Below are 21,081 nucleotides of genomic sequence, written 5' to 3'. Positions count from 1 at the left end.
CCTCCCCCTGGTCTTGCAACACCACCACTTCTCTGTTCTTCCTGTACGTTCTCCCCAGCGTTCTTCCCCACTGACTCTTGGAGAACTGAGGCTGGGATGAGAGGAATTTCTGGCACTGCACCTCCTCAGTAAAAAACATGAGGCCTCCTTCTCTGGATGCAAAGCCTGTTTCTAAAAGGTTTCTTCTTCAGTTAAGCGGTATATAATTTTATGAAATAAACCATACATACCTTTTTAATAACCAGCAGCAACAAAGTAATGAGCACATCGGCCATCTGTCTTCCACTCATGAAGAATCAAGTATGGTTACCGCACTGTGACAGTAAATCCCTCCCAAACAGACGCAGTGCATCTGGGGGATGATCTCACACTTGCCTATATGTAAGAAGAAAAGGAAGTACCAACACAATTACCCTGTTTGGTTCCCCCCTTCATTTTTGCCTTATGGGTTTGGTATGCCAGATGTTCTGACAGCGCTATCATGCATATGTGTGAGAACACATAGAGGGTAGTGAAGTTTCTACCCTCTATAACCTAAGTGCCATATACATAGTCAGAAATATACCACATTGTTTTTGTTTAGTCGTTTAGTCATGTCTGACTCTTCGTGACCCCATGGACCAGAGCACGCCAGGCACTCCTGTCTTCCACTGCCTCCCGCAGTTTGGTCAAAATCATTTTGGTAGCTTCAAGAACACTGTCCAACGATCTCGTCCTCTGTCGTCACCTCCTTGTGCCCTCCATCTTTCCCAACATCAGGGTCTTTTCCAGGGAGTCTTCTCTTCTCATGAGGTGGCCGAAGTCTTGGAACCTCAGCTTCAGGATCTGTCTTTCCAGTGAGCACTCAGGGCTGATTTCCTTCAGAATTGATAGGTTTGATCTTTTTGCAGTCCATGGGAATCTCAACAGTCTCCTCCAGCACTATAATTCAAAAGCATCAATTCTTCGGCGATCAGCCTTCTTTATGGTCCAGCTCTCACTCCCATACATCACTACTGGGAAACCATATCTTTAACTATACGGACCTTTGTCGGCAAGGTGATGTCTCTGCTTTTTAAGATGTTGTCTAGGTTTGTCATTGTTTTCCTCCCAAGAAGCAGGCATCTTTTAATTTCGTGGCTGCTGTCACCATCTGCAGTGATCATGGAACCCAAGAAAGTAAAATCTCTCACTGCCTCCATTTCTTCCCCTTCTATTTGCCAGGAGGTGATGGGACCAGTGGCCATGATCTTAGTTTTTTTGATGTTGAGCTTCAGACCATATTTTGCGCTCTCCTCTTTCACCTTCATTAAAAGTCGAAACAAAATAGGAAACAAAATAGGAAATTCTTTCCAGTAGCACCTTAGAGACCAACTGAGTTTGTTCTTGGTATGAGCTTTCGTGTGCATGCACACTTCTTCATGATGGACTTCCATTTCATGCGGCTCAATGTGGTGCCTTCCATAGTTCCAGTTCCAGGTGGGTAGCCGTGTTGGTCTGCCATAGTCGAAACAAAATAGGAAACAAAATAGGAAATTCTTTCCAGTAGCACCTTAGAGACCAACTGAGTTTGTGCATGCACACGAAAGCTCATACCAAGAACAAACTCAGTTGGTCTCTAAGGTGCTACTGGAAAGAATTTCCTATTTTGTTTCCTATTTTGTTTCGACTATGGCAGACCAACATGGCTACCCACCTGTAACTTCATTAAAAGGTTCTTTAATTCCTCCTCACTTTCTGCCATCCAAGTTGTGTCATCTGCATATCTGAGGTTGTTGATATTTCTTCCGGAAATCTTAATTCTGGCTTGGGATTCATCCAGTCCAACCTTTCGCATGATGAATTCTGCATATAAATTAAATAAGCAGGGAGACAATATACAGCCTTGTCAGCCTTTCCCAATTTTGAACCAATCAGTTATTCCATATCCAGTTCTAACTGTAGCTTCTTGTCCCACATAGAGATTTCTCAGGAGACAGATAAGGTGATCAGGCACTCCCATTTCTTTAAGAACTTGTCATAGTTTGCTGTGGTCGACACAGTCAAATACCCCATTAGAATGCAGAATTACCAGCCATTTGGTTTTCTGTCATTGGCTTGTCATAGAGCTGTCCGTCCCTGTATCTCCCCACTGAAAGATTCTTGCTAAGGGTGTTTTTGAGAAGTTTCTTCAGGAAGACACTGGTAGAGTTCTATGCATGCTCCAACAAAGTATTCTACATCATTGCTAAGAATGGCCATAAAAGATAAGGCAAGCACTGTTGGTACCACAGGTCACTTGTTGGAGAATGTTCGTACCTGTTAAACTTCACCAGTAAAACCATAGGTCAAATGTTCTTGCTGCGTTTCTGTGAAAAATGAGTTCCGAAACTGAGAATTCGTCTCTTACACATAATTGTGAATGACGATGATGTCATACATACTTACACAAATCCTTCATATATTATTATTTCACTTGGTCAAGTGAAATTTCATATAAGTAAAAATCTACATGAGCAGTGCACTGAATCTGGTTTATTGAATTGACCTTCTAAATTAAATGTGCCTTGGATAGCTGAAATCTGAAAGTAATGAATGGCAGCCTTTTTATAGCCTAATGTGAAGGAAGTATGGGAAAACAGAAAGTGAAGCAAAGTGTTGCCAACAGGTCCTTTCATCCAGAAATGTCACGATACATACTGCATTTACCGTATTTGCCTTTAAAAATCCACCTCATTTGTCATTTTTTCTAAGTTATATGGGGGGATTACTTTAAGTTATTGGAATGGATTTAATTTTTTAAATTTTGTATTCTCAGTTGAATTACTAGAATATAAACTTCAGCAAGAGAAATCCATTGCAAGTGACTTGCAGGCTTCTCTAAAAAGTGAACAAGAGAAAGCCTCTGAGATGCATGAACTACTGAAACAGGAACACAGCGCAATATCGAACTTGAAATCAGATCTCTGTGAAAGCAAGCAAACAAATGAGAGGCTCCAAAAATCCCTACAGGACCTCCAGAAAGACATAGTTAAGTACAGGTAAGGACTTCCAAGAGCAATTCGGTTTGCGTTTAAAACAATCTGCAGCTACAATTTCCAAGTAAATGTCTTATTGTGAAGTTCTTCCTGCTCTCAGTTTGTATCACAGTGGAGACATTCAGTTAAGTTCTGGGGTGCCTTTGGACCCCAATCCTCCTGTATTACAAACCAGTACTCTTCTAACAACTTTTTGCATTTCACTATTTGCCGAAATGTACCTACCCACTACCTCTAGTTGTGATTTTTAATGATAGATTTTACTATACAGTACAATCAAAGAGCAACATAATTGTTGTCACAAATTTCTTATTCCAGTTCCCCTTTCCACATGTCCCTGGGGTTTCAACTGCAGAGTCCCTTCCTGATTTTTGTTTCTAGGACTCTAGTATAGGAAGTGTTTCAGCTTGAGAAGTCACTGTTTATACAAACCTGTGCTGAAACATTAAAAGTTAAGAAGTGTTGTTCCTGACATAATAAAAAGCACTATGCAAAGTATTTTATTCATTCATTTATTCGTATTCCCACAAAAAAGCCTGCCCAAAGAGGCTCACAACAAAGAAACAGATGCATTGCAAACAATTTCATAATGACATAGCAAAACAAAAATATAATAACATACAGAACACCACGTTTGAATACTATAAATATAACAAGATAACAACATGCAGCATCCAATAGCAAAAATAACAAGGGAGTGTCACAGTTTCACCTTAGTCCTAGAAACACCCCTCCCATGATACTTGATTGTTTTTCTTCTTGATCAGTTATTAAAGGCATTGGGTTGTGTCCAGGTGTTCGTTTTAGCAGATCCATTGAAATAAATGGGTGTGGCTAACTTTAGGTCTATTAATTTTAGTGGAACTAAGTTGGATACAGCTGCATGTCTGCTGAAAAAAACAGAAAGATGCAGGTTAGCAATTTTTTTTTAAGTACATAGAACTTTTGTATGTTGCAGTTCTGCACTGGAAAATAAGGAGAAAGATATGACAGCTGTTCTTCAAGACTTCCAGAATGAGCAAGTTAAAGAAAAAGAACTGCAGCACATGTTAGATGAACAACAACATCAGCACAAGTTAAAAGAGGAAGAGAAGTCAAAAGCAATAGAGGTAAAATCTTGTGGGGAAATTATAGCCTTTCTTGCTACTCAAGCTTATGTATTCTGTTTTACCATGCCTCTAAATCCTGCTTTCAGGAAACCATAAGATTTTTTTTAATTTTTGTTTGTTTAAAAAAAATGCAGCTGGGAAGACCTTTTAATAAATTAATGTATTTTATTCTACATCATGGGTGGGAACCTTTTGCTTCCAGGATTGACCTCACAAGTCAAATATGACAGGTGGGCAATCCTAGACACCTGTCATTCATAGAAGGTCATACTGATTTGCCTTTGCACTGCTTTGCAGTAGTTGGTCCTCCTTGGAAGGTTGTTTCCAGAGGGTGAGACGTACTCTGTGGCCCCATGGAGGCTTCACTGTGGGGTTCCTCAAGGTTCAATGTTATCCCCTATGCTATTAAATACCTACATGAATCTGCTGAGTGGGGTCACCTGGAGATTTGGAGTATGTTGTCAGCAATATGCTGATGACACACAGCCCTACTTCTCCTTTACATCTGCAGGTGAGGCACTGGAAGTGCTGGACTGACGTCTTGTTTTGATAATGGACTAGATGAGTGCCAACAAAGTGAAGCTCAATCCAGAAAAGACTGAGGCACTGTGAGTGGGCAGTTCCTCAGAGCAGTTGGATGGGAGGTAGCCTGCTTTTGAAGGGATTACACTCCCTCTAAAGGAGCAGATACTTAGCTTGGGGGTCCTCCTGGATCCTTTGCTGTCACCTGAGGCTGAGGTGGCATGGAGTGCCTTCCATCAGCTTCATCTGGTGGCCCAGCTGTGCCCCTATGTGGACAGGGAGGGCCACCTTCTGCTGTCTATGTTCTGGTAACCTCTAGCTTAGATTACTGCAATACGTTATGTGTAGGGCTGCCTCTGGAGACAGTTTGGAAACTTCAGCTGGTGCAGAATTTGGTGGTCAGGTGGGCCAAGACATTTTTTGCATATTCCACCGATCTGGCCTGACTGCACTGGCTGCCAATTAGTTTCCGAGCTCAATTAAAGTGTTGGTTTTGACCTATAAAGCCTTAAACAGCTCAGGACCACAATACCTCAAGGACCTCATCTCTCCATATGAACCGACCCAGACCCAGTGATTATCATCAGAGGCCCTTCTTTGGTTGCCTCCTCCATGACAGGTCCAGAGGATGGCAACATGAGATCGGCCATTTTCTTTGGTGGCTCCCCGCTTGTGGGATGCTCTCCCCAGGGAGGCTTGCCTGGCATCTTGCAAAGGATTGCCATGCAAATGAATTGGCCTTTTAGAAATGGTTGGGATGTTTTTACTGTATTTCTCTTTCCTCATGGTTTTAATGTAAAAATTCCTCATGGTTTTAATGTAAAATTATTGACACAGATGGGTTGGGCTGTCCACCTGTCAATATCCCTTGCTCAGCTTTGCAAGTCTCAGCCCTCCCCCTTTAAACTCCAGTGTTGGAGGTTGAAAAACGGAGGGCAGGGATATTTGCAAAGTGTTTCAGATAGCCTCCAGAGGACTGTCTTAAAGCCCTTTTGAAAAGTGGTCTTTAAAGCAGCCCCCCGCCCCCGGCTTCTGCTGAAACTTTGGGCTGAGTGGGGGAGTTCCTTCCCGCCTGCCTGATCACTCAGATGTTTAAAGGTGAAGACTGTTTTTGCAAAGGACTTGCCCTTTGATGCAGCTCTGCTTCTCCTTTAAGAGTCCTTCACCCCACCTGCTTGAAGGAGAAGTATGCAGGGGGCACAGTCAATCCAGAATTAAACCTTGTCCTTCCACTGCCTCACCAGTAACATTGGTTGATAGGCGGGTGGCAGTCATGGCTAGTAACATTTTAACTTTGTAGAGCTGCAGTGGGGGGCCTACAATTTTTAATTTTGCTGTTTTATCATAATAGGACTTGTACAAAACCTTTTTTTGTGCCACAGTACATGTGCAGAGAGTGCCACTGTCTCTACACACCCACCCACCCTCACCCTCCCTCTCAATTATTTTTTCTCTGCACTTGTATGGACAGGGAAAGAGCTTCTGTGTAAGAGGGCCCATGTATGATTTTCAAACAAGATTGACCGCATACTTCTTACTTAGAAAGTAAGCCATACCACACAACATAAGTTTTTGAATTAGGGTATTGATTATACCTATACACCTATTGCCAAAAAACTGAACAAACACACAAAAACGTTTCAAATGTAAGGAAAACTTGCTTCCAATTGCATGCAGTTTTCCTCTCCCAAAATACCAGTTTAATTTTTAATAATCCAAAAAATATTTTTCTCTAAATTAAAAGTATTCCAACTGATGGCCAGGGCACAGCAGAACATGCATATTTGCAGTGCATGGTTCATTCCTGAAAATGTGAGGTACCATGCTATTTTGCGAATGCCAACAGATAATTAATGCGAAGAAGAATTGTCCATGATTCACAGCCTGGTCCTGGAAGTCCCAAGTTTTCTGCACAGAGTTGATATATACACATTATTTAAAAGGCTATGGGTGACCTGCTGAGTTTGAGGCATCAAACTCCACCCTTGACAAAAATGTGAATTGTCGCTGGTCAAATTACCAATAATTTAGTAAAAATTAGCAAGTTGTGGGCTTCTGGATCAGAATCTGCTTTTTAATTTTAAGTTACAAACGAATTCCTCTCAGACATTGAAAGTCTTGTGTAATTGTAGTGATTTTTCCCTTTTGTACAGGAGTTGCAAGCTGCCTTGGAACTACAGTGCATTCAAAACAACCAACTGTCTGTGGCTTTAGAGCATGAACAGTCAGCAAACAGTAATCTCCGTAAAGAACTTGAGATTGAACATTCTCGCTGTGAAGCTTTATTGTCCCAATATAAAAATAAACTCTTGGAACTGCAGAAAAGTGAAGATGTTGAGAAGAATCGCAGTTTAGAACTTTTAAGTGCTTTAAAACACGAACGTATTTTGACAGAACAGCTGAGCATGAGAATAAATGAATGCGGCTCTTGTAAGCATAACGATTCATTGCAGGAACTGAAAGCTCAGTTGCACAAAGAGAGGTCCCATGCTAGGAATCTTCTAGCCATAATTGAGAAGATGCAGCAGCAAGTACTTGATTCAAAGAAGCCAGTGGGTGAAATGCAGATGCCCTCTGAACAACCTCCGAAAGAACAAGAGCTCCACACCACTTTACAGGCCGCACAGGCTGCTCTGCAAAGTCAAAGAGAGGACGTTATCCATGCCTTGAAGATACAGACAGAGAAAGATATACAAATGAGAAAGAAATGGGATCAATTGCAATCCATTCTCAGATTACTGAGGGAGCAGGAAAGAGGGACAGAACAAAGAAGAAGAGAAATAAAGCAGGAACAACAAACAGAATTTGGCAAACTGCAGGAACTACAGGAAGCTGGAGAAAGTCTGGTAAGAACATGTGGTTTCTTTTTACTTTTTTCAGTAAAATAAGTAAAAAAAATCAGAGGCCTTTTTACTTATTTATAGCCATGGATTTGTTATCTCAGTAATCTGTCCTATGATACAATAAAAACATCACCACAAAGATTATTATTATTATTATTATTATTATTATTATTATTATTATTATTATTATTACCACCAGTATGCTTTCCTAATTTGAATTATTCACATTGGGTGTTTGTGAAGAATGTTGCACCTTACTCAGCTTTGCATATCAATCATAAGTCTACTGTTCACACGATTACTCATCCCAGGATAAATGTGGGGCAAGTCAGGACCACACTGGTTTTACCAGGATGCCTTCCCCCTTTTCAGATTATTTTAGCCTTTTATACTTTTAATGTATAAATGAGAGAACCTGAAATGAGGGTTCAGGGGAGTTAAGGAACTATTTAATAGTAAACAGACATAGAAAAGTGTGTGTCAGAGAACCACAGGGAAGGATAGCACTGTGGACCTGGCCTCCTGACAATACCACGTATCGGGGACGACGACAAGAAGGGTGGTGTGGGTGCCCTGGCAAAGCTAATCCAATACTCTCACTGGTGCTCACTGCAGCACCACCCTTCCCACCAACCACTTCTGTAAATAACATTCCTGCCCCACTGCATCTTGTTAGTAACAGATTTCATGGCATGGAAGAGCTGAGATACTAACTTCTTCCTACAGCTTGTTAATTATTTCCTGTGTGCATTGCAAAGTGCTACTTTATTTTTATGTATTGCAAATAGCTATGCTTCTATTCCCATAGCATGAGTTGGAATTGCAACGTTGGCAGAACACTGGAAGAATAAAGGATTTGCAACAGATTCTAGAACACTTGGAAAAACAGGAAAGATACCTTAATTGTCGTAAAAATCAAGATGAACTTCCTCCATGTCCTTCAAAAAATCATTACACCAACTTTACAACAGATAAAGTAATGCTCCATGTGGAGCAGCAGAAATTAGAAAACATCAGAGAACAGTTGCTCATTGCTGCAGGTTATCTTTCTGAGTTCATATATAAAACTACAAAGCGGTGAGTATTTTACAAGGATCTTAATTGAAACCAATTTTATATTTCTTGTGTTTGAAATACCTTACCAAAACTGAGGGGCCACCACAACTATGAGTCCTGGTTTCCGTAATTTACTAATGTCTTAACCAGTCCTAGTAATTGGACATTTTCTCTGCACCAACTAGAAACATTCGTTTCCTTGGATAAAATCCTAAAACTGTTATATGTCAACAAGAGTCTTGACCCTAAGGCCCAATTAAGAGGTAATGACCCTAAACTATTATTACATTTAAAAAATTATGTTTTTCTGCTTTAACTTCAATAAGGAATATGAATACACACACACACACACACACACACACACACAAATACAAATACACATGTTCGTACCTGCACATATGCAAAGCAGCTCAAAGTTTGCACCTGCTGGTGCTGATGTAACACTAAACAATGGTCAGAATCAGGCCTGAATGTGGCAGTTCATGACACATATATGCTCAGTCTACATGAGCATGGAAGATAAGGTGTGCCTGAAAAAAGTGATGCCTTCATTACTTTCATAAAAACACAGTACAGTGGTGCCTCGCAAGACGAAATTAATTCGTTCCGCGAGTCTTTTCGTCTTGCGAAAATTTCGTCTTGCGAACCACAGTTTCCCATAGGAATGCATTGAAATTTAATTAATGCGTTCCTATGGGCAAAAAAAGTCCAAACAAAGTCAAATTTGGTTTACAAAGTGTTTATTAAGTGCTCTTTAAAGGCATACATACTGTTAAAAGTTTTGTTCTTGAAATTTTTGAAATGTTCTTAAGTTTTTAAACATGACAGAAAAACATTTAAAAATCACCAAAGTGCAGTACAGTACATACATTTTCTAAGACTCGGGGGGACAACTTGGAGAAGGTTCCTCTTCCACTCTTTGCTTCTTGATGAAGAACCTTTCCATGGTCTGCTGCTTCATCCGCCTTTTCAGCACCTCTCTGAAAGACGACATGATCCTTGTGTCAAAAGTGTTCGCAAGGTCACGTGCCAGATCCTTGTCAGGGTGGTGCCGCTGTGCAAAAGCCTGCACATCTTTCCACTTCTGGCAGATGTCCCTCAGTTCTTTGGAGGACAGCCGTTCCTCAGTTGCTTCCTCCTCTTCCAACGAGGCCTGCTCCTGCGTAGCCTCTGCCTGCAGTTTGACCAGCTCCTGGGTGGACAGCTCGTGGTCGTGCTCCTCCACCAGCTCGCAGACGTCCTCCTCTGTGACCTCGAGGCCCATGGTCCTCCCCAGGGAAACAATGTCCTGCACCACTGTTGACTCTGGTGCATCAGAGTCACTTGTTGCCACACAGTCTGGCCACAGGCTGCGCCAAGCGCAATTCAAATTTCTCTGGCTGATCCCGTCCCAGGCCGTGGTGATCATCTTCTAGCAGGTGGCGATGTCGAAGTGGTCTTTCCAGAATTCCCGCAGGGTGATGTTGGTGCAATCAGTCATCTCGAAGCATTGCCTGAAAAGCTCCTTGGTGTAGAGTTTTTTGAAATTGGCGATGAGCTGCTGATCCATTGGCTGGAGTAGTGGGGTGGTGTTAGGCGGCAGGAACATGATGTTAATGAAGCGGAAGTCCTCCAACAAGTCTTCCTCAAGGCCTTTAGGATGAGCAGGAGCATTGTCCATGAGAAGCAAAGCCTTTAGCGGCAGGTCGTTGTCCACCAGGTACTGTTTGACAGCAGGGCCAAAAGCAAGATTGACCCAGTCCACAAACAGCACACGTGTGACCCAAGCCTTACTGTTGGATCGCCACATCACACTCAGCTGCTCTTTGTCGACCTTGTGTTTCTTGAAGGCCCGTGGGCTCTCCGAGTGGTACACCAGCAGGGGCTTGATCTTCAGGTCCCCGCTTGCGTTGGCACAGAAGAGGAGGGTCAGACGGTCCTTCATGGGCTTGTGGCCAGGCAGCTTGGCCTCCTCCTGAGTGATGAAGGTCCTTTTGGGCATCCTCTTCCAAAACAGCCCGGTCTCGTCGCAGTTGAAGACCTGCTGTGGAAGGTAGCCTTCCGTCGTCACAACCTCCAGGAACTCCGTTGCAAAGTCTTCAGCCGCAGGAACATCGGAACTGGCAGCCTCTCCATGCCTGACCACGCTGTGGATTCCAGATCTGGTCTTGAACCTGTCAAACCAGCCTCTGCTTGCCTTGAAGACTTCTGGCTCGCCTGAGGTTCCTGGCTGTTGCCGTACGAGGTCTGCGTGCAACAGAAGAAGAAGAAGAAGAAGAAGAAGAAGAGTTTGGATTTGATATCCCGCTTTGATATCCCGCTTTTCACTACCCGAAGGAGTCTCAAAGCGGCTAACATTCTCCTTTCCCTTCCTCCCCCACAACAAATACTCTGTGAGGTGAGTGGGGCTGAGAGACTTCAAAGAAGTGTGACTGGCCCAAGGTCACCCAGCAGCTGCATGTGGAGGAGTGGAGACGCGAACCCGGTTCCCCAGATTACGAGTCTACCGCTCTTAACCAGTACACCACACTGGCTGGGCGGTTCTTCACGATCCTGGTGACTCCCTTGGCTACATCTGTCGCAAGGATCTTCTCCCTCATCTTCAGGATGGTCCCGATGGTGGATGGATTCCTCCTGTACTCCCTGGTGAGGTCTGTCACTCGCATTCCACCGTCATGCTTCCGGATGATCTCCTTCTTCATTTCCAGCGTAACCTTCTCCTTCTTCCTCTCGCCGGCCTCTGCAGGAGCAGCCTTCTTGGGACCCATGTCAGCAGAGCTCCTACGTTCGCAAAAAAACAAAACAAAAATCAGTGCTTCACATCTGCTTCACACACACCTTCCCACCCCTGGTCAAACCTGCCCGGGACGACCTGCCAAGTGGCATAACAGCACCCCCGCAGCGCAGAAATGCACCAAAAGAAACCCAAACCCTCAAAAAAAAATTAAAAACAGCACAGTCCCCAAATGGTTGCAGAACAACCTCAAAAAAATTCAAAAAAACACACCAAAACTTCCAAAACCCGACAAACACCTTCCCACCCCCAAATCCTTGAATCCCAAACCACCCACCCCCAAAACCCCAAACCCACCAAAAAGTTTTAAAAATCAGCACAGCCCCCAAATGGTTGCAGAACAACCTCAAAAAAATTCAAAAAACCACACCAAACCTTCCAAAACCTGGTAAACACCTTCCCACCCCCAAATCCTTGAATCCCAAACCCCCCACCCCAAAAAACCCCAAACCCACCAAAAAGTTTTAAAAATCAACACAGCCCCCCAATGGTTGCAGAACCTCAAAAAAATTCAAAAAACCACACCAAAACCTGGCAAACACCTTCCCACCCCCAAATCCTTGAATCCCAAACCACCCACCCCCAAAACCCCAAACCCTCAAAAAAGTTTTAAAAATCAGTACAGTCACCAAATGGTTGCAAAAAAATTCATAAAAATGCAAAAAAATACCAAACCTTCCAAAACCTGGCAAACACCTTCCCACCCCCAAATCCTTGAATCCCAAACCACCCACCCTAAAAACCCCAAACCCTCAAAAAAAGTTTTAAAAGTTTAACTTACCAAATGGCTGCAAAAAAATTCCAAAAAAATCTCCAAATTCTTCAAAAAGCTCCAAAAACCTTCCCAAAACGCTTGCTATGAGTTGCTCCTCGAAGTCAAGTTGCAACTGCCCTTCTTCAACCAATGCACCCTGGGTATTAACGGTTTTACGAAAAAGGCAACAAAATCGCAAGACGTTTTCGTCTTGCGAAGCACGGCCATAGGGAAATTCGTCTTGCGAAGCAACTCAAAAAACGAAAAACTCTTTCGTCTTGCGAGGCATTCGTCTTGCGGGGTACCACTGTACTTTTTTACTGGAGAAATGTTATTCCTTATACAATTGGTGAATTACTTTTGTTTTATATGCTGTCTTAATGTCGAATGGCTCAGGCTTCATATATACAGAGACAAGTCTGTTCCATGGGACAGCAACAGAGTCTACAATTACTTGGATTATTTTTTTCCTACCCTTTATTTAACAGAACAGTTAACTGGCCTCCTTCAAATGATGAAGCAGTTGCAGCCTTGTTGCATATAGTTGAGGAACTTAAAGCAGAGTTACTGGCTTCCTCCAAATCTCCGGTAAGAGGGTTCATTTTCTTTTCATAAGCCATTGTTCATACTTCAGTTAATGCTTATAAGCAATTACTTTTTTTAGAAAAAAGGTGGGTAACCCATTTCACCTTTTGAGGGGGTTGAAGGAAGAGTTCGTCCTAAATATATGTGAGCTATTTTCCTGGCAGACAAGAGCTATGTAGCAGCCATGCTTGGTCCTAGCTGCTCTAGCAACTCAAGAAGGAAAGCTCTAGGATTCTTTTGACAGCTCCGCCTCATTTTCTTATTAGCATGTTTCTACTTTTGTCTTCCTGCCAGCTCAAGCAGATGTCCTTGCTCCTTTTCATTATGATTGCTTTTTGAGCTATCTTTAACTTTCCCATCTCTTTACACCTTTTCACTTCACTTCAGCTGTATTCCTCTTTTTGCTTCCCCAAAATCTCTCTCTTTACTCACCAACTTTTCCAAAAGTTGGCTCCTCACAAGAAGAGCCAATGGATTTCAAGGCAGCAAAGGCCACAACCAAAGAAAACAGCCACAGAAACAACTCTGCTACAATGGGCACATCCCCTGGTGGAAACAACATTGAGTGAGCCAACAGGCAATGCAGGTCTTCTTCAAACAAAAGTGGTTTGTGTTTTAGAGCCATAGGGGAGAGGGAATGCCTCAAAAGGAACAGTATTCCTCCTTTCTTACCATCATACAGGAATGTATTTCAGAGGTGGAGGGAATTACTAAATGAGTGGCTGCCAGAGCCCTCAGCAGACCACATGATGCTCTTAATGCTCCCCTCGAAAGACTGCACTTTTATGCCCCAGTTGAGAATATCAGGTGGCTTTCATCTACCTTGGTGGCTCTGGATCCAGTTATCAATTCAAGTAACCCCAGGCATTGAATCCAGTAAACAGCACTCAGTCCTCAAGAAAAAACAAAAGTCGAGACTCTGTAAGAGACACTCTCCTTCTCCCTACTCTTTGCCCTCAGAATCATGACCCACATACCAAAGCCAAAAAGGCACACAGAAAACATGAAAACAATCAAAGACCAGATTTCCAGACCTCTCCTCAAATCAAACTCTGCCTAGACTCCCTGGCATATGGGGCCTTATCTGCTTCTCAGACTGCATTCAGGAAGAGCCTTCCATTTTTAAATCTGATGCTGAAGAAGGAAAATGCACAATGGAGCAGCACACCAGACCAGGATATGGGGGTTGAGGTCCCTGAGCTTCATTTTGTAAAAATAATTTACCTGCCCCCTCCCCCCCGCAAGGCTTTGCCCAGCTCCGGCAACAGACAGCCTAAGGTACATGGGTAATACACACCGTATTCCATAGACTTACCCTTCTTGCTCACTGATGTGGTCTACCCCATCCATTTTCCCTAGTTACAAGGGAAAGCACACAACCTGTATCAGGCCATCAGGCATTTACTCTTTTTATTATTATTATTATTATTATTATTATTATTATTATTATTATTATTATTATTATTTATACCCCGCCCATCTGTCTGAGTTTCCCCAGCCACTCTGGGCAGCTTCCAACAGAATATTAAAATACAATCTATTAAACATTAAAAGCTTCCCTAAAGAGGGCTGCCTTCAGATGTCTTCTAAAGGTCTGGTAGTTGCTTTTCTCTTTGACATCTGGCGGGAGAGCGTTCCACAGGGCGGGTGCCACTACCGAGAAGGCCCTCTGCCTGGTTCCCTGTGGCTTCTCATAATGAGGGAACGTCCAGAAGGCCCTCGGAGCTGGACCTCAGTGTCCGGGCAGAATGATGGGGGTGGAGACGCTTCTTCAGGTATACAGGACTGAGGCCGTTTAGGGCTTTAAAGGTCAGCACCAACACTTTGAATTGTGCTCGGAAACGTATTGGGAGCCAATGTAGATCTTTCAAGACCGGTGTTATGTGGTCTCGGGGGCCGCTCCCAGTCACCAGTCTAGCTGCCGCATTCTGGATTAATTGCAGTTTCTGGGTCACCTTCAAAGGTAGCCCAACATAGAGCGCATTGCAGTAATCCAAGCGAGAGATAACTAGAGCTTGCACCACTCTGGCAAGACAGTCCGCAGGCAGGTAGGGTCTCAGCCTGCGTACCAGATGGAGCTGGTAGACAGCTGCCCTGGATTCAGAATTAACCTGTGCCTCCATGGACAGCTGTGAGTCCAAAATGACTCCCAGGCTGTGCACCTGGTCCTTCAGGGGCACAGTTGCCCCATTCAGGACCAGGGAGTCTTCCATACCTGCCCACCTCCTGTCCCCAAAAACAGTACTTCTGTCTTGTCAGGAATTAACCTCAATCTGTTAGCCACCATCCATCCTCCAACCGCCTCCAGACACTCACACAGCACATTCACCGCCTTCACTGGTTCTGATTTGAAAGAGAGGTAGAGCCCCATGGGTATCATCCGCATACTCATGAACACCCAGCCCAAACCCCCTGATGATCTCTGCCAGCGGCTGCATGTAGATGTTGAAAAGCATGAGGGCAAGTACAGAACCCTGAGGCACCCCAGAAGTGAGGGCTCAGGGGTCTGAACACTCATCCCCCACCACCACTTTCTGAACACAGCCCAGGAGGAAGGAGTGGAACCACTGTATAACAGTGCTCTAGCTCCCAACCCCTCTAGACGATCCAGAAAGATGTTATGGTCAACAGGTGTGTAGCAGCGCTGAAAATAGCCCCCCCTTCCAGCGGCTTTTTTCGCCGCGGCATGGAGGCAAGGGGCGGGCCAGCGAGGAGGGGTGCCACCCCCTCCTTGCTGGCCCGCCCCTTGCCTCTATGCCATGCTCCACACGGGCCAGCCAGTAGCCAAAAAAAGCCTCTGAAAGGGAGGAAAGGAAGGGAGGAAAGCTTTGCTTTCCTTGGCCCCCCCTTTCAGCGGCTTTCCCCGCTGCTGCTGCTGGCTGGCTTGCGGAGCCGGGGCATGGAGAGGGGGCCCGCCCCTCCCTTCCTCCTCGCTGGCCCGTCCCTCTGCCTGCTCCGACTTGCGCTCCGCCGAGGGAGCCCGGGCGGCGGCTTCGGGAGTCTCTGCGGGCTGCAGAGACTCTCGAAGCCGCCACCCGGCATCCCCAGGGGCGGGGTGTCGTGCTGTGTGCCTGCGTCATGACGTCATGACGCACGCACATGCCGCGATGCCCCGCCCCCGGGGTGCCTCTTAGCTTCCCGCCCCGGGCAGCCAAGGGGCTAGAAACGCCCCTGATGGTCAATGGTGTCAAAAGCCACTGAGAGAACCAGCAGAACTAGGAAACAGCTCTCACCTTTGTCCCTAGTGTTATAAAAATTCTGATCATAAATTCTTACAACACTAGCCGACCAGAGATCATTGACCAGTGCGACCAAGGCAGTTTCAGTCCCATGATGAGGTCTGAATCCTGACTGGAAGGGATCCAAATGAGCCATACGAGTAACCAGACTTTTAAAGGCTTTATATATGTTCATTTCAAATTCCTGATGCTTGTTGAAATGCTTTAAATCCACCCCAGTGAGATTTCATTATATTTAAATGTTGCTGAATTTCATTGCCTATATTGTATTGAATTTTGAACCAGTCTTTAAATGTCATGCTTAGATCAAACCTACATGTGTTATTAACTCAATGCAAGAATCGGAAGGGACTGCTTATCAAGAGGAGAAACCTATTTTGCACAATGGCTTGCGAACAACAGAGCATGAAGAAACAAAAACTAATTTTGTGGCAGAAAACAAGTCAGCAATGTCATCTTCCAATCTGAAGGTAAAAATTTCTTTGCATATGCAAAAATTTCTCTTCCTTTGAGCTGTTCTCAGGCATATCAACAGTAACATATGAAGCAAACTTTGGCTGGCAATAGGAAGGGTGCTCAGAGCAGGGGGTTAAGGGAATCTTGTGTTGAAAATCTTGAACTCCCAAAATGAGTATTTATATAAATGATACATGTAAACCCGGCAAATTGGAAACTGAGTCTGTTAGCCCCTATCTATAATAAGGGAGACATCCAAGACCCGTCCAACTATCGCCCTATAAGTCTCCTGGACATTGCATATAAATTCTGTACTCGCTACCTGCTAAACAAATTGGTTGACTGGGCTTACCACTCTAACCTGTTTAACCCAGAACAGGCAGGGTTTAGAAAGGGCCATAGCACAATAGGTCATTGTATGGTACTACAGGCAATGCCATTAAAATACTGAGGCACTCAAGGGGGGGGGGGAGAAACCATTAATGAATTAGGCTGCAAGCATTCATTCATACTCACACACGACCTGTAAACATTTAACTGCTAAGAGCACATAGTCCAGAGCTTTCCAAACTTTTCATGTTGGTGACACGTTTTTTAGACATGCATCATTTCGCAACACAGTAATTCAGTTTTCCTAGCAAACTGGAGGTAAAACCAACCCCTTTCCAGTCCTGGGAGGAGAGCAGGGAGCGTTTGTGCGACACACAGTTTGGAAAGCTCTCAGTCAGACAAATGGATTGCACGGAAATATTGTTGAGGTAGATACTTTTTGTAATTGGTTTCTAAGTTTTCTGTAAGCTCAATGTTCTTCTCTCTTTAAAATTTAGATGCAAAAGTTATACAGGAAGTATTTGAGAGCTGAGAGCTTTAGGAAAGCTCTGGTTTATCAGAAAAAATACCTTCTGCTGCTTCTGGGTGGATTCCAAGAATGCGAGCAAGCAACCCTGTCCCTCATAGCGCGCATGGGCATCTACCCTTCTCCTGATCTGAACGTCTCTGAATTACGGAGTCGTTCATTTACGAAGTTCAGGTCTGCCATTAGAGTGGTGATTGCAATATCAAGGTAACCAAACACTTTACCTGAAGCAACCAGGGGCATCTGCCAATCAAAGTGCCTTGTGAAGTGTTTTTATTCAATGGGGAGTGTATGGGTAGGGAAAGAAGAAAATAAGTCCCCCCCCCCCCCAGTTTTACTTTTTAAAGACTTTATCCCAGATTTTCCAGGGTTTATTCCCCAGGGCCTTCACATTTGTTACCTGCTAGCCACTTTGTCCTGGCAGTGGGGACTTGCTGAGGTGGGTGGAAAGAACAAAAGAAATCAACCCATTTTCTCAGCTGTTTCATGCCCACCAGCCATGTAGAGCTGGCAGTGGGCACTGAACCAGGGGTGGACTTTGGTAACCTTTGGTAGTACAGCACCCTGAGCGAGGCCAAAATGAATCTTCTAAATGATGGGTCTTCTCAATTTTGGCTCAACCTTCTAAATCCACCCGCACTGCCCTAAATTCAGCAGTGATGTAATGGCTTTTTTGAAAGAAAGAAAAGAGTGCTAGAGATCATCCCCTTTGCTGAGCAGAGGGACTTTACTGACGTGGCGGTGGGTGCTGGGCATTCCAGTATAGTGTAATGATGGGGGAAGTATGCTATTTGCTTGCTTGTTGGTTTGTTTGGCAAAATTGATATGTGTGGCCTGTGAAATGTAGAAATGACCTTGGATGGGGGGGGTGTATGTGGTGTGAGTGGGGTGGGTGACGTGTGGCCACCTTGTATGTTTTCCCTGGAATTTTCACAGTAAGTGTGGTGGGCAGCATTTGTACAGATTTGTGAGATCTTGCAAGTACTAAGGAAACTATTTTGTACACTGATTCATGTCTTTTTGCCTCAAGGTTAAAGTTTCTGGTGAAAAAATGGCACAAAGTTGGCAGGAAAGAGATGCCGTCGGAATCTGTTTCTCCTAGCACTAGACACAATTCATGTGAGAACTCCAGAAGAATCCTGTTGATTGATTACAAGTTATTATTAGTATATATCTATTTGTGCAGAAGTGAACAAACTAAACTCCTATCATAATTGTGTATACTTGTGTTCCTCTTATTTATGAATAACCTATTATTATGCCACATATCTTTTGAAAAGTATGGCTGCCTCCCTCTTGTGCAAGCAGCCACACAAACAAAGGGGAATCTCTCGATTCCTGATATATGGATGGTGATGCAGAAAGCAGGGGGTGGGAAGCCATAGGGAATGCTCAGGAGTTGGGTTTGCTCGTAGCAGCTCATAGTTAATAGGCTTTTAAATGCTTGACTGCTGCAGTATTGATGCACAGCTTATACAGTAAAAGTTTTTGCTGTAGGCTATATCTTACTTTTTAAAATGCACACATTCCTTCCTTCTGAATTGTCTTCATTGACCATAGGTTCAGGTCTAAATGAATCACTGTATACTGTTCAATCTAGGTACCAGGGCTAGAATCGAGGTGCTAAAGCAGCATGAGGTGTTCCCAGATGATGGAACTCAGGAAGGGAGACACAGCAGCAGAAGCAATCTCTTGAGTCTTGGGAACTGCTCACCTAAACCACCACAGGAGCTGCATAACAGGTTGGTGTTGAATTTGTTTCAAATGTGGGTGTCATCCACACTCTACTTTTTTATAACTAATGTATCCCATTCTGAATCATTCTATAAATAAAAACTGCATTTAAAGCTTGAATTATCTATGACAGAAGCAGCGAATTTGCGGCCCTTCAGCTGTTGTTGGACTGTCTCTCGCAGCATGGCTGATGGTTAGAAATAATGGAGGTTGTGATCCAACAGCACCTGGAAGATCACAAGGGGCCAATCCAAAGCTGTGAATTTCCTGCTCAGCTCCCTTTTATAATTAGAGTTGTACCTATCCACAAAACTGTTTTTTGGTGGCATGTGCGTTGCAAACAGCATTTAATACCTTCACTTCATGTTGCCTCTTCCAATTATTGCTATACTTCATGGCTTTAAAAAATCTATTCTGTTGGTCAGCCAAGGAAGTTTAAATTGAATATAGCTGCAATTACTTTTTAGCATGAAAGCCAGGATCTCCTTAAACAAGTTCCAAACTTCATAAGACAGCTGGGAAGCAGCTGGCACACACCCCCGGACTTCACATGGAGGGGGGGGGTGATAGTCAGGGCCTCCCAAGTCTGTTTGTGCTATGTTTTGCCCTTTGTGCTTATGTCAATATGTTTGGCTACTTTATGTACTGAGAAGTTTGTGTGTTGGGGAGGCTTATTTTTATATTTATGTCCTATAGCCCTTACAGCACTTCTTCAGCTTCACCTAAAGATCCTGAACATTCATTAACTGAATATATTGCCCACCTGGAGGCCATTCAGCAGAGACTGGGAATTATTATGCCGGGTAAGGTAGTTTCGATGAATTCTGAGGCACGCATTTGGCTTTCAGTCTTAAATCATGCCCAGCAACCCACATAGAGACAAAGAGCGCTTTTTTGTTGTCATGTCAAAGAAATAAACAGAGATGGCCCAAAATAGTTTCAAACAGGAAAGGAAAATGTAGCACTTAAAAAAAAGGGGGGGCTGAAATGCTACGCACATATTTGGGAGTAAACCAACCTAAACTCAGTAAACCTTACTTCAGAGTAAATGTGCATCATATTGCATTGCACGTGTCCACAACGCTAGCTCAAAACATTGCTGCCTGAGACAAAGGATCAAGTGGTGTCTCACCATTCCATTTTTTTTAATGGATTAGCTGTTCAATGCTATAAACATGCAGCATTTTCCTCTGTACCTGAGGCCAGCAGGCTAGTTTGGGGCAGAACAAACGCCTCTGCCTTCCAGCACTTCTACTGCTCCCTGTTCTGAAGCAGCTGCCTCACTCCCTATGGAGACGGCTGCCTCTACATGTCTAACTTATTTTATATTTTAGATTCTATATTTATATTTTAGATTCTTTAAACTTAGCTGGGAGGGATGGAGGAGTGAAGTGTCCGTGGTTTCAGCAGCTTGTACCAGCACCATAGCTTTGATAAATAGTTTAACTATGATTTAAAGTTGTGTTTGAATTAACTTGAATTTGTGTTAATTTAGGACAATCTCGACAAGAGAAACTTTGAAAGTATTGGGATCACATCTTTGACATGAACTACAGAAACTTTCAGCTATTGCTTTCTTCTCCAGTGAATATCTTGCGCAAGCAACATGTCTGCATGTACAGAATCTGTCAACACTTTTGTTCAGTTGAATAAAAGTGCCTGTGTTTGCTGTAATTTTGCATCATGTTTTTATACAAAGTATTTTTTTATAAATTTTAGTAATCCTTCACGGTTTTTTATTTGGATTTATTAGGAAGTTGACAACTGAATGTGCCATGCTGTGTTTTTCTTAAGACAAGTGCCATAATGTCTCTGTCAGTGATTCTTTTTACTAAAATTCTAAAATGATTCAGTTGGATTTCTCACAAACCATTATTAAAAAAAACCTTCTAAACCCTTACTTAGAACTATTGCATTTGTGTTTCTTTCATCTTTATAATTTCAGTGTATTATATGTGAAACTGCATATAATCTTAGAATTGTAGAGTTGGAAGGGACCCCGAGAGTCAGTTAGTATGTTCCACTAGCGGAATCTCTCCCAATGTTGAAGTCACTGCAAACTTTTCCAATCAAGAACCATCTTATCTGATTAACAGATTTGAGATGCATCCATTTTGTTTGTTATCCTTTTGGGAAACCGCAATGACTTCTGTGGTAT

At 43.4% G+C, this 21,081-nt stretch overlaps 1 protein-coding gene and 1 long non-coding RNA gene across 3 annotated transcripts in view; both read left to right on the top strand.

The window, feature by feature from the left end:
- Nucleotides 1-18,915, top strand: part of PCNT (pericentrin) — a 53,616-nt gene extending 34,701 nt beyond the window's left edge. The window contains exons 17-25 of one of the 2 annotated variants that reach the window (XM_033171682.1): nucleotides 2,777-2,999; nucleotides 3,955-4,105; nucleotides 6,781-7,473; nucleotides 8,279-8,547; nucleotides 12,542-12,641; nucleotides 16,183-16,347; nucleotides 17,161-17,396; nucleotides 18,220-18,355; nucleotides 18,790-18,915. In XM_033171682.1, the coding sequence (XP_033027573.1) occupies nucleotides 2,777-2,999; nucleotides 3,955-4,105; nucleotides 6,781-7,473; nucleotides 8,279-8,547; nucleotides 12,542-12,641; nucleotides 16,183-16,347; nucleotides 17,161-17,396; nucleotides 18,220-18,355; nucleotides 18,790-18,816 (2,000 nt within the window). In that variant the 3' untranslated portion in view covers nucleotides 18,817-18,915. The remainder of the gene's footprint in view (nucleotides 1-2,776; nucleotides 3,000-3,954; nucleotides 4,106-6,780; nucleotides 7,474-8,278; nucleotides 8,548-12,541; nucleotides 12,642-16,182; nucleotides 16,348-17,160; nucleotides 17,397-18,219; nucleotides 18,356-18,789) is intronic. The other variant, XM_033171692.1, reaches the window with a different exon arrangement.
- A 708-nt stretch (nucleotides 18,916-19,623) lies between these two features.
- Nucleotides 19,624-20,823, top strand: LOC117059859. Its single transcript, XR_004427956.1, has 2 exons — nucleotides 19,624-19,726; nucleotides 20,419-20,823. It is a non-coding gene; the product is annotated as an uncharacterized LOC117059859 (long non-coding RNA).
- The last annotated feature ends 258 nt before the right edge of the window (nucleotides 20,824-21,081 follow it).

Source organism: Lacerta agilis, chromosome 1 (assembly GCF_009819535.1).
Source record: "Lacerta agilis isolate rLacAgi1 chromosome 1, rLacAgi1.pri, whole genome shotgun sequence".
NCBI classification, from domain to species: domain Eukaryota; kingdom Metazoa; phylum Chordata; class Lepidosauria; order Squamata; family Lacertidae; genus Lacerta; species Lacerta agilis.
This window is presented reverse-complemented; position numbering and strand designations above follow the sequence as displayed.